Here is a 13,386-nt window from a genome sequence, read left to right on the forward strand (position 1 = left end):
TAAATTTTTATGAAAATTAATAAAATATAATTATAGAAAAAAAGAACAGGTTTGAGACTTTGAAAGTTAATAAACGAAGATTATATGAGCTGTGGGAAGATATAAAAAATATTCAGGAAGAACACAAAAGGTTATTATAAAGACAGAGAGGAGGAAGAAAATAACGAGATGGATGTCAAAAGAGAATCTGAATATTCACTAGAGTACTGAGAAGCCAAAGGAAAGGGAAGAAATTGAGAAGTCAAGGACCTGAATAAAAAGATTTAAAGGGTAGCTCAGGAACACAAAGCAAAGTATTTTAATGAAATGGCAAAGACCTGGAGTTAGAAAACCAAAAGGGTCGAACTCACTCAGCATTCCCTAAGGTGAAGAAACTGAATGAACTGCAATACTTAAGGATGCTATCGGCAGAATATTGAATTATCCAGGATGCATTAAAAGAAAATTGAAAGAGTATATTGAGTCACTGTACCAAAAAGAATTGGCTGGCACAGAAGAATTTCAGGAAGTAACATATGATCAAGAGGCAACAGTAATGAAAGAGGAAGGTCAAACTGCTCTGAAGGAATCTGCAAAAAGCAAGTTCCCAGGAATGGATGGCAAACCAACTGACATAGTTCAACACACGGGTTCAACGTGGACATGTTTACCAGGTCGTGTCAAGAAATCTGGAGGACAATTACCTGGCCAACTAATTGGAAGAGATATGCTTACTCCCCGCCCCCCCCCAATAAAGATGATCTGACAGAGTGTGGAAACTATTGAATGACATCAGTAGTATCACACTCAAGAAAAATCCTGCTGAAGATTATCCAAAACCAAAAAACGTCAACTGAGAACTACCAGAAATACAAGCTGGGTTTAGAAGAGGTCATGGCTCTAGGAACATTATCGCCAATGTCAGATGGATCTTGGCAAAAGTAGAGAGGGTTTCATTGACTATGTAAAGGCATTTGACTGTGTTAATTGACTATGCAAAGGTATTTGTGTGGATCAAATTGTGACTAACCTTGAGAAGAATGGGAATCCCAGAACATTTGACTGTCCTAATGTGAAACATATACTTGGACCAGGAAGCAGTTGTCCTAACAAAGCAAAGAAACATTGCCTGGTTCAAAATCAGGATTTGATGCATCAGGGATGCATCCTTTCTCCATACTTTTTCCAATCTATATGCAGAACAGATCATTCAGGAGGCTGGTGTTTATAAGGAAGAATGGGACATCAGAATCAGAGGAACCTATGATATGCAGATAACACAACCTTGCTTACCAAAACTGAGGAGAACCTGAAGTGTTCACTGAAGCAGGTCACGGACTGAAGTCTTTAAAATGGAGTGAAGCTCAAAATCAAATACAAAGATTCTCACCACTGGGCCAATTAGCAGCACCATGATAGATGGCAGAAGAGATTGAGGATGTTAACAATTACAGCTTCCTAGTTCTTCAATCAACATTCTTGACACCAGCAGTCAGGAAATCAAGAGATTAATTACATTAGGAAAATCTGCTGTCAGGGACTTCCCCAGAGTACTAAAGAGCAATGATATCAGTCTGGAGACTAAGGTGTGCCTGATCCAGGCCAGGGTCTTCACAATTACTTGCTATGCATTGGAGAGGTAGACAATGACTAACAATCATAGAAGAAGCACTGATGTCTTTGAGTTGTGGTGCTGGAGAAGAGTATTGAACATACCATGTACTTCCAAGAGAACAAACAGGTCTGTCCTGGACAGGGGTAAACCAAGTTGCTCCTTGGAGGCAAGGATTTTGAAGGTCTGTTTCACATGCCCATAGTATGCCAGGAAGAACCAGTCCTTGGAGAAGGACATCATATTTGGAAAGGTGGAGGGACAGCATAAGAGTGGAAGACCCTGGATGTGACGGGTTGACACAGTAACTGGGGTATTAAGGTTAGGTGTGTCAGAGTCAATGGGACCGGCTCACAGTAGGGCAGGGGTCAGAGTTATTGTTGGAAGGGTAACAGGCAACTCAGTGGCACATAACAACAATAACAATTGGAGTTTCTGCTTCAATAGAATGCTATATAGCCATTAAAAATGATGCACAGGAAAATAAACACATGGCAGAATATTTATGATATATGTTAAGTTAGAAAAAAATAGATCTTAAAACCTAAAATGTGCAAAGAAAAAGATATATCTAAGTGGGATTGTCAAGTTGGAACCAAGCAATAGCTGACTCTCCAACAGGTTTTCAGAGGCAGTAAATCTCATGGGAGGAGACAGCACATCTTTCTCCTGCAGAACAACTGGTCGATTTGAACCTCGTGCCTTCAGGATTGCAGCAGAGCTTCTTACCACTAGGCCAGCAGAGCAAAGTATAAGGTATTTTTCTCTACTATCTGAATTATTCCTAAGCAATCATTTCACATTCCATGTACTCAAAAAGTCACCACACACTGTACTAGGAAACAATGCCCAAGTTCTCGCCAGGCAGGTGTGTCCAGCTCCCGCACTCCTCACTCACCGTGTGCAGTGGACGCCCACAGAGCCAGCAGCGTCAGCCTCCACAGCATCTTGTCTCCTAGGAAAGGATCAAGCCCTGGTCAGTTTTAAGTGCACAGTGATGCTTGACAACAGTCACTGCTGCTGGCGAGTCACTGATGCGCGGTGACCCCATGTAGGCCGGATCAACAAGCCCACTCCCACCCAGCCCCGTGATGGCTGTGGGTCAGCCCACTGTGGCCCAGGGTTTCTGTGCATTGATTTTCAGAAGGTCGTCTGCCTTTCTTCCTCACCCACTTTCATCTGAAAGGTCCACACAAGGGTGTTCAGCATCTCAGCAGCGCAAGACCCCTGGACAGGGCAGACTGGGTGGGCAGGGGATGCCTGCAGGGAAACAAGCCTGGGTCTCCTGTGTGCAAGGTGAGCCTTTTACCACTGAGCCGCCACTGCCATGTCTACAAGTCTCAAGAACACATCAAACTCCTCACCATTGAATTAGAACCAGCTCACAGCTAACGCTCCAGCAAAGGCTGGAAGTGGCACAGGAGGAGATGCAGACTTTCCCCGGAGCAGGTGGCGTTTAAACTGCCTGCCTCCAGATCGACAACACAGCTCCTTATCTACCGGGGCACCCACACCACCACCAGAGAGGGTGGTTTAAAACTAGATATGAATGGAAACCAGAAACCAATGGATTTCTGGAAACCTGAAACTTAGACAAAAAAATGTGCTTTTCCAATTAGCTTCTTCCAGCTGTAGGTCCAGCTCACCGGGCTGCTACTTACTGACAAGCTCTGTGCAGATTACATTCCAACACACGCACTAGTCAGTCTTGAAGATGACACATGAAGCCAGCAGTGTCGTACCCATTCTACAGATGAGCAAGTGCAGGGTCTGTAGTTAAGTCTTGGCCAGAGCCATGTGGCCAATAAGCAGAATAGGCAGGGGCTTTGACCCAGGAAGTTTAAATTGAAATAAACACAACAAAACTCCACCCTCATGAAAAATAACCCAATAAGGCATTTTATGTAAATATCCAAGGGAAAAAAGTAACGCATAACTTAATTAAATAAAGTAAACATCGACCACGTTTGAAAGTAAGAAGTCAACTGAACTTGCTGTGCCAGACTTAGGAGACACATACCGTTTTACTTAGCAGGCATTTTACCCTGCGTTTCTATTTTCCTCCAGGCCTGTTTTTCCATTCTCGAGGATTGTGAGTTGGCGTGGTCCGACAGTATTAGGTCCAGAGTTGAGCTGAAGCCTGGACAGGAGCCAGGCGGCAGGGTTAACCCCTGCTGGACTCAGGGAAGGTGGGTCCCCCCTTCTCCAGGCACCCGCAGGGACGTGGAGATGGCCTCCTTCCAATCCCAAGCTAAAACGTGAACCTCACCCCACCCACAGTCAGAACTGTCTTCTCACGCTTCAAGAAAACCAAAAAGATTCCTCCCTAAAAACATTTGGTCAGGGGGCGCACCCCTCTCAGAAGCTGGGGACAATCCTCCCAGGAAGTAGGTCCCCCCCACCCTGAGCCTAAGGCCCCTCTCAAACGGAGAGCTGGGTTACACCACCGTGGATGCATGAAGCTCTAACCAGCCATGTGTTGAACTTGAACTACATTGTGGTGGGAGGCACAGTGGTCATGGCCATCTGTCCAACCTGGGGCACAATGCTTAACACATTTGTACCTCAGTTTCCTCATCTACAGATTGGAAACACCCATGAAGAATGTCTGCCTTGTAGGGCTGTCAGGGAGATAAAAGAGGCCAATTAATATCTGTAAAACACAGAACGTAATCTAACAGAAAGGGTCATGGTGATCAAGTGAGGACCATATAGGGCTGCTAAGGGAAAGACCAGCAGTTCAGGCCCACCAGCCCCTCCATCGGAGCAAGATGGAAGTCTCCTGTTAAGATTCACCGCCTTGGAAACCAGATGAAAGGTCTCTGATTCAGAACCGACTTGACAGCAAATACCACAGATGCGTGAGCATTCTGAATGCACTTTCTGACGGTTTTGGGATCAAGTAGCAGTAAGTATAACATTAGTGGGGTCTGTTCAAAGGTTTTGTAGGAAGTTAGATGAAGTGTGCTCACACCTGCATCTGGCACACAAGAGCCCCCAAGTGGTTTTAAAGGAACAGAGGGTAGGAAACCTGGCAGGCCCTGCCCATGTCCCTTCACTGCTGAGCAGATGTGGGGTGTCAGCGACGTCCTAGCTGAGTTCCAGGTCATCTTTTATTAAAAACATCTTCCCCAGAGACAGCTGTGAAATTGCCAGTCCTGGAAAAGTTGAGCTCTGCTCGAAAAGTGAATTTCAAAGTTCTGGCCAGTCAGACCCCCGTGCCGAGGCTGAAACAGAGTTAATTGAACTCAGTTATCCACAAAATCAGATCCACCGTCTGTCTGACTCCAAGCAGAATCCTTAAAAAGTAAAAGTGCAACAAAGTGTCACAAAGTGTCAGTAGTCTGTTATTTGTCAAGTGAGTCACCATCTCGTGTATCTCACGGGGCTGTTACAACAACAGCAAAGGACAGGGAACGCTGATCCATGCAGCTCTTTAGCAACACCGAGGTTCACCCCACCGCTGAGCCTGCATCCTCGTGCCTGCGCACACACATACTTCTGTCTCCAAAGGAAAACAGTCCTGAAACTTCAGCCACAGACCCTGAGAAGAATGTAAGAACACAATCTGACAATTTCCTGTTACATCTATAAGCAGAGGAAAAAATAGGAAAGATTAACAGTTAACCAAAGTAAAGAAGAGGGAACCCGGGAAGAGAGCAGCTAGACCTATGGAAACAGAACACACAGAATGGGAGCCATGACAATTCTGACATCAGTAAGAACAACGCATAAAAGTTACTAAACCCCACAAAGACCAAGTCTACCTCTGTCAGGTCAGTTCAAACTCCACCAGCCCTGCAGGACTGAGGAGAGCTGCTCCATCACAAGGCCCTGGTGGTGTGCTAATTAAACACTTGTATCTTATCCGAAAAGCCAGTTGGCCTAAGCCCTGGTGTCCCATGGGGGAAAGAGAGGGCAGTGTGCTTCCACCAAACCCATGACCACTGGGCCCTCGGGGCAGCCCTCTCTGATGCTTTGTGGTGGGTAGTTCACTTGGACAGGAGCAGATGTCATGGCTGTCTCCCCACATGTCTGGGGATTCCAGTACTCACCTGTCCTGTCTCAGCCCAGCATTTACCACTGTGCCACCTGGGAGACCTGCAGTGGGCACTCCCACCTACCAGGCCATCTAAGACCTACCTGTGGGGAGAACTCCATTCATTCACTTCCAACAAGAGTCCCTCAAATTGCACTTGTTGGCAAGCAAAGACGACTTTTGTGGCCAGCAGGACCAGTTACCTTCCAATATGCAAATCACTCCCAGAAAGTTTGGGAAGGATTGAACTCTAGTACTCACACTTCTCAGACCTCTGAGTCCTCTTCATTTTCCCAGCCACAACCCCCCCTCCCCCCCGCCTTTCTTCTCAGCATCCCAGACACAGACCTTCTCTCTCTGAGCACACACACATGCATATCCATACACCTCTTCTCTCTCTGCACGCACACACGCGTGTCCACAGGACCACAGACAGACCCAGGGGACTGAGCCAGGGAAGTGACTGCACGTGCCTGGCTGGGCTCCAGGGGTCCTGCGCCCACTCTTGGATTAATTAAGTTGCAAAACAGGCCACAAAGCCAGGGCTGCTCTTAGGGCATTTACAAAGGTCACCTCCTGACTGAAGGTGAATGGCAGGGAGACCCACAGGCAAGGCGCGGCTGGGTCAAGGACAGGCAACCTCACCTGGCAGTCCGCGGAGGCTTCGCCTGGCAGCCCCGGGAGGATTCACCTGGCAGCCCCAGGAGAATTCACCTGGCAGCCCAGAGAGGCTTCACCTGGCAGTCCGCGGAGGCTTCACCTGGCAGCCCGGGGAGGCTGCAAGCGCGGGCGGGCGAGGGAAGGCGCGCTGGATGGAGCTCAGGCCGCCTGCCTGGCCGCCTCCCTTATATGCGCCTGGCCCTCCGACGGCTGAGGCTGACGCAGACGTCCCACCCCTGCACTTGCTCCCCGCGGGGGGCGCAGCCAAGCCGGCCTCTGCAGGGCCCTCCCCCCAGCCGGGGCGGGACGCGGGGGCGGCGCTGGGTCTAGGTCCTGCCCGGGAAATAAAGGGCTAGAAGTAGACGCCTAGTAAGTGTGTAGAAAAGTCCAAAAGGGAAGGGGACAGGGGACCTGGGGGGAGGAAGAGTCAGGGGAGGGGGGGAAGGAGGGGAAGAAATTAGAAAAGATCCGGTGGGGACCTGAAAAGAGTGACAGAGGGCACAGATCAGTGGTGGTTGGTTTGATAAAATGCAGTGTATGGGGATGCATGAAAGACAATGTGAATGGACACAGTGTGTTGTTATCTTAGGTCTTCTTCATGGCTGACTCAGTGGTCAGGGAAACTTGATGACAGCATAGTGGTCAAGCTTGTTTCTCCTGGGGACACTTTTCTGGGGCTGACTTCGGAGTATTAGCGTCTTAGGCTGCTGGAAGGTGGGTGACATGCTGATCTTTTTTGGGGGGGGGGCTGTGGATGCCCATCAGGATGCTTTCTTGGCCTTTAATGCCTTTGTTTTGGCTTTAGTTTGGGAGGCGTAGGGGCTTCCTTCTTCGCTTTCGGCGCCGTCTTGGTAGGAAGGTCAATGGAAATTTCTTCACCATAACCAGACACCTTGACAATAGTCACTGGGCTTGGGGGCTCAGAACTACAGTCTCAGGGTCATTAAGGTGGATTGGCCCAACGGTCCACAGATGATACTCTGTATCAGATTTAAAGAGTAAGAACTGAGGTCTCAGCCACTTAGAAGTGGCCCTCTATGGTCCAACTATTAGTGTGCCCCCAGCCAGAGTAAAAAGAGTGAAGAAAAGGTTTGTTAATGCCGTGAGCCTGGGGTAGGCTGGAGACCTAGGTGGTGCCTGACTGCCACCGCACACCTGCATACCAACCTTACACCAGCCTTTCAGATCTACCCTTTGATACAGCACAGATGGCAGGAAAGGTTAGGATAGAAGGTCCAGTGAGAGAGAAACACTGGCAGACGCTCAGAGGGAGGGACACCAGGGAGATCACATCAGGAATAGTATCAACAATGTGCTGTGCAGGAGAGATTTAGTGGACAATCCATTTACAAACATTCATTCAAATCACAATAAAAAAGGTTTGATTGGGGTTTCGGGTTGGGCTTTTTGTTATTTTGTAGGGTGTATTTTTCGCATTCCCCCCCTTTTTTTTTTAAATCTTACACTGGACAACTGACTGGAAGAGATCTATATCCATTCCCCTTCCAAAGAAAGGTGACCCATCAGAGTGCGGAAATTACGAACAATATCATAATTATCACATGCAAGCAAGATTCTGATGAAAAATTATCCAAAAAACAACTGTAATAGTACATCAATAAAGAACTGCCAGATATGGGGGCTGAGTTTAGAAGAGGCAGTGCTAGTAGGGATATTATAGCTAAATTTAGATGGATCTTGGCTAGGAGGACAAAGTAGCAGAGAAATATCTGGGTTTCATTGATTACATGCAAAGGCATTTGTGTGGATCACAACAAACTGTGGCGGACTCTGAGAAGAATGTGAATCATAGAAAATTTGATTGTGCTGATGCAAAAACTATACTTGGACTAGGAGGCAGTGGTCAGAACAAAGCGAGGAAACACTGAATGGTTCAAAATTGGGAAGGGTACATGCCAGGGATGTGTGGTATCTCCATACCTTTTCAATCTATATGCAGAACAGATCATCTGGGAAGCTGGGCTGTAGGAAGAAGAATGTGGCATCAGGATTGGAGGAAGACTCATGAACAATCTGCATTAAGCAGGTGACACAACCCTGCTTGCTGAAACTGAAGAGGGCCTAAAGAGCTTGCTGCAGAAGGTCAAGGACTGCAGCCTTCAATATGGATTGAAGCTCAACATCAAGAAAACGAAGATTCTCACCACTGGCCTAATTGGCAGCATTATAACAAATGGTGAATAGATTGAGATTGTTAACAATTTTAGTTTGCTTGGCCCCACTATTAACATTCTTGATATCAGCAGCCAGGCAATCAAAAGACGAATTGCATTGGGAAAGTATGCTGTCAGGGACCTCTGCAGAGTACTTAAAGAGCAACGACATCAGTCTGGAGAATAAGGTGCATCTTATTCAGGCCATAGTCTTTGTAACTGCTTGTTATGCTTCAGACTACTGGACAATGACTATGGATGATGGGGGTGGGGGGAGAATGCCTTTAAGCAATGATGCTGGAGAAGAGTGTTGAAAATATCATGGACTGCCAGGAGAACAAACAGGAGAACATCCTAGAGATGGTGAAGCCAGGCTGCTCCTTGGAGGCAAGGATTCTGAAGCTTCATCTGACATATTTTGGGCATGTTACAAGGAGGGTCCAGTTCTCGGTGAGGGACATTATGCTTGGAAGGGTGGGGGGGGTGGAGAAAGAGAGGAAGACCATCGATGAGATGGATTGATACAGTGACTGGGGTAATAAGTGTGTCAGAGACAGTAAAGTTGGCACAAGATGGAGGAGGTTTCAGGGCTATTGTACATCGGGTCTCTATGAGTCACACGTGACTTGAGCGAACATAACAACAACCTCATCAACAGCAATTGATTTACAAAGTCTGAATACACTCAACACCCTGCACCCATAAAATTGAGTGACTCTATGACTCTGTAACTCTATTGTGTGACCCTTGCCCATCCTCAGTCCTTTACTTCCAACCTCCCCCTGCCCCTTGGATCCTCACACTCATTCTAAAATACTGATCTTATACATAAGACACTGAGTTTGTTCACTCAGCATAATAGCCTCCAGTCCCTCCCAAGTTAGGTAGTAATTTACAAAATTATTGCTCCTGTGTCCTGTGTACTAATCCATTATGTGAATGTACCATGATTTCTCAATCCCTTCATTTGTGGTTGGACATTTGGGCTGTTTCCACGTTCTTGTGATAGTGAATAATGCTGCTATGAACATTGGTGGACAAGTCTCCATGTGCCTTAGTTCTCATTGTCTCAGGATGTATTCCAAGCAATAGAATGGCTAGGTCATATGGAATTTCTTTGTTCAGGTTTTTGAGGAATTGGCAAACTGCCTTCCAGAGTGGTTGTACATTTTACAATCCCACCAGCAAGTGTCTAAGTGTTCCTATCTCACCACTTGCTGTCCTATTTAATGTTGCCACTGCCACTGCTACTTGATACCACATGCAAGCAAAATACTGCTGAAAATTATTTTAAAATGGCTGTAACAATACATAGCCGGGAAACTGCCAGAAGTTCAAACAGGATTTAAAAGGAGCTGTGGCACCAGAGATTGCTGATGTCAGATGGAACCTGGCTGAAAGTGAGGAATACCAGAAAAACGTCTAGTTGTGCTTTATTGACTGTACAAAGGTATTTGACTGTGTGGATCATGACAAGCTGAGGCTGACACTGAGAAGAACGGGAGTCCCAGAGCACTTCATTGTGCTCAAGCAGAAACTATACCTGGGTCAGGAAACTGCTGTGTGAATGGAGCAGGGAAGTACTGCTTGGTTTGGAATTGGGAAGAGAGTTCATCAGGGTTCTATTCTCTGTATATACCTGTTCTATTTATATTCTGAGCAAATTATCTAAGAGACTGAAATCTGCAAAGAGGACTGTGACATCAGAATTGGGGGAGTCTCATCAATAAACTGCGTTGTGCAGATGACTTACTCTTATTTGCACCCGTCGGTATAAACTGTGTCTCAGTATCAAGAAAATAAATATTCTTACCACTGGACCAATAGGCAGTGTCATGATGGATGGAGAGGCGATCAAAACTGTCAACAGCTTCATCTTGCTTGGATCCACAATTAACATCCTCGATATGAGAAGTCAGGAAATAAATAGGGAGATGCATTGCACCGAGAAAATCTGCAGTTAGGAATCTTTACAAATTATTGAGAAGTAGTGATGTCAGTTTGAGAACCAAGGTGCATCTGATTCAGGCCATAGTCTTTCCAATTACTAGGTATGCATCTGAAACCTGGAAAATGAATAAGGATGACAGAAAAAGAATTGACATCTTTCAGCTGTGGGTTAGAGAAGGGCACTGAACATGCCATGGATGGCCAAGAGAACCAACAGATATTTCTTGGAAAGAGTGCAGTCAGAGTGATTTTTGGAGGCATGAATGATGAGGTTTCGCCTCACATACTTTGGATATGTTGCTAAGAGGTGCTACTCCTTGGAGAGGGACATGATATTGGGAAGGTTAGAGGGTCAAAGTAAAAGAAGAAGAACCTCAAACAGGAGGATTGACAAGATGACTGCTGAAATGAGCTCTTGTGTGTCAGGAAGTGTGAGGATGGCACAGGGCAGGATTGGGTTCAGATCTTTTGTTCACAGGGTCATTAAGAGTCATAGTCAACTCAACAGCACCTAACAACAACAACACTGGAGTGAGATGGTATCACATTGTGGTTTTGACTTGCATCTCTCTTATCACTAGTGATTTTGTGCATTCCCTCATGGGTCTTTTGGCCAGCCTAAAGTCTTCCTCTGTGAAAATTCTTTCCAAGTCCTTTGCCCATTTTGTAATTGGGTTATCAGTCTTTTTTTGTGGAGGCCCTGTAGGATCCTGTAAACTTTTGATATGACACCCTTGTCTGAGATGGTACTGCCAAATATTTTTTTGCCAGTCACAGGGTTTTCTTTTCACTCTGTTGTAAAATTCTTTTGATGTGCACAAGGATTTAATCTTTAGAAGATCCCATTTATCAATTTTATCCCCTCCAGATCGTGCATTTCTGGCTGTATTTGGCATTCTCTTTATACTACAGACTAGGCCATCTAAGCTTGATCCCACTTTGTCTCCGTTGAACTTCATAGTTTTGGGTTTTACTCCCAGGTCTCTGATCAACCTTAAGTTGATTTTTTGTGTATGGTGTGAGATTTGGATCCTGTTTCAGTTTTCTGTAGGTAGCAGTCCAGTTTTGCCAGCACCATTTGTTGAAGAAGTCATTCTTTCCCCATTTGATAGATTTTATTACCTTGTCGAATATCAGTTGACCAAAGATAGCTGGGTCTAATACTGAGTTTACAGTTCTGTTCCATTGGTCTATATGCTTGTCATTGTACCAGTACCATGCTGGTTTGGTTACTACCACTGTGTAATAGGTTTTGAGATCAGAGAGTGCTATGCCTCCCACTTCATTTTTGTTTCTCAAAAGTGATCTACTTATTCAGGATCTCTTGCCTCTACAAATAAAACTTGACAATTTCCCTTTCAATCTTCTAAATTTGGTATTTATATTGAGTCTGTGTTGAACATAAAGATTGCTTATGGTAGGATTATAATTTTCACAATATTGAGTCTTCCTATTCATGAACAGGGCACATTTCCCCATTTCTTTAGGACTTTTATTGTGTTTTGCAGAAATGTTCTGCAGTTTTCTTTGTATAGGTCTTTTGTGTCTCTAGATAAGTTCATTCCCACGTATCTCAATTTGTCATTGGCTAATGTAAATAGTATTGCTTTCTTAGTTTCCTTCTCTGATTTCTCTTTGTAACTGTAGAGAAATCCCACTGATTTTTTTTATATTGATCTTATATCCTGCCACTCTACTAAATTGGCTTACTAGCTCTAACAGGTTTTTTGTTGAGTCTTTAGGGTTTTCTGCATATACTATCACATCATCTGCATATTCTCACAGTTTAATCATCTCTTTTCTGATCTACTTTTTATTTTTTTCTCTTATTGTATTGCCCTAGCAATCACTTCCAATACAATACTGAATAGAAGTGGTGAGAGTGGACATCTTTGTCTCTTCCTTGTTTGCAAGGAAAAAGCTTTTAGCCTTTCTCCATTAAGAATGATGTTAGCTCTTGGTTTGCTTATACACTTTTGGCTATGTTGAGAAAATTTCCCTTATTCCAGTTTTTCTGAGTGTCTTTATCAGAAGAGAGGGTTGGATTTTGTCAAATGTTTTCCTGAGTCTATTGCTAAGATCCATTCACTTCTACCCACTCCCTTCAACATCCATCTCCCGTTGTCCCGCCCTTCATCTGATATCTTATATCTGAAGCTTCCTTGGCTTCTGTGATTCCAAATACGTCGGCTTCTGAGTTTCTTATGCTGTGACCAGTGTCTCTTAAGTTCAGTGGCAATGCTTTCTGAGGAAAGGTGATGTGTTCTGTAGAACTGATGTGTAGACAGGTTTTTCTTCACCCCAGGGCCACAGGCCTGAGGGCCTGAACAGATCTTGCGTGGCTTTGGGGACTCCACTTTTACCTGAAGATGTGGGCCAAGGGTTTCAAGGTCTCTTGGTGCCGCTCTTCTCTGCCTGTTGGGATTACTTTCTTCCTCCCTCTGTGCAGCCTTAGAACGAATCTCACACGGCTTTGGGGACTCCACGTTTACTTGAAGAGGTGGACATCCTGGCGGATGGGGGAGCAGGGAAATAAGTGAGTAAAGACATGTGTGCCAAGGGCAGGAACAACACTGATACAAATGGTTAACTCCACAATAAGGGATGTATCTTTCACTTTTCTGTAAAACGCTGGTCTGTCTGATACTTCTCTAAATCTGAACATTCAGATTAAGACAGACTAGAAGATGCATTGGCCATCTACTTCTGAAATAGCAGGCCTCTGAAAACCCTATGTACAACAGAACACATGTAGATAACAGAAAAGGTAACTGAGGTTGAGCTTTCAGGTATGGAAATACAAAGAAAGAGGAACAATTATAAGCAGATGCTAGTGATTGGGACATGGAATGTGAGAACCATGAATGTAGGAAAACTAGATATTGTTAAGGAAGAAATGGAACGCATAAATATTGACATACTAGGCATTGGCGAGATGAGATGGACTGGCATGGGGCATTTTGAGTCAGATG

At 45.1% G+C, this 13,386-nt stretch overlaps 1 protein-coding gene across 1 annotated transcript in view; it reads right to left on the reverse strand.

The window, feature by feature from the left end:
* The window catches only part of LOC102872363 (thrombospondin-2-like), an 83,770-nt gene extending 81,232 nt beyond the window's left edge, over window positions 1-2,538 (reverse strand). The window contains exon 1 of the mRNA XM_006882840.1: window positions 2,490-2,538. Coding sequence (XP_006882902.1) covers window positions 2,490-2,538 — 49 coding nt within the window. The remainder of the gene's footprint in view (window positions 1-2,489) is intronic.
* Window positions 2,539-13,386: the final 10,848 nt, after the last annotated feature.

The sequence above is a fragment of the Elephantulus edwardii genome, unplaced genomic scaffold (assembly GCF_000299155.1).
Source record: "Elephantulus edwardii isolate Elephantulus edwardi_28Jun2011 unplaced genomic scaffold, EleEdw1.0 scaffold00024, whole genome shotgun sequence".
NCBI lineage: Eukaryota > Metazoa > Chordata > Mammalia > Macroscelidea > Macroscelididae > Elephantulus > Elephantulus edwardii.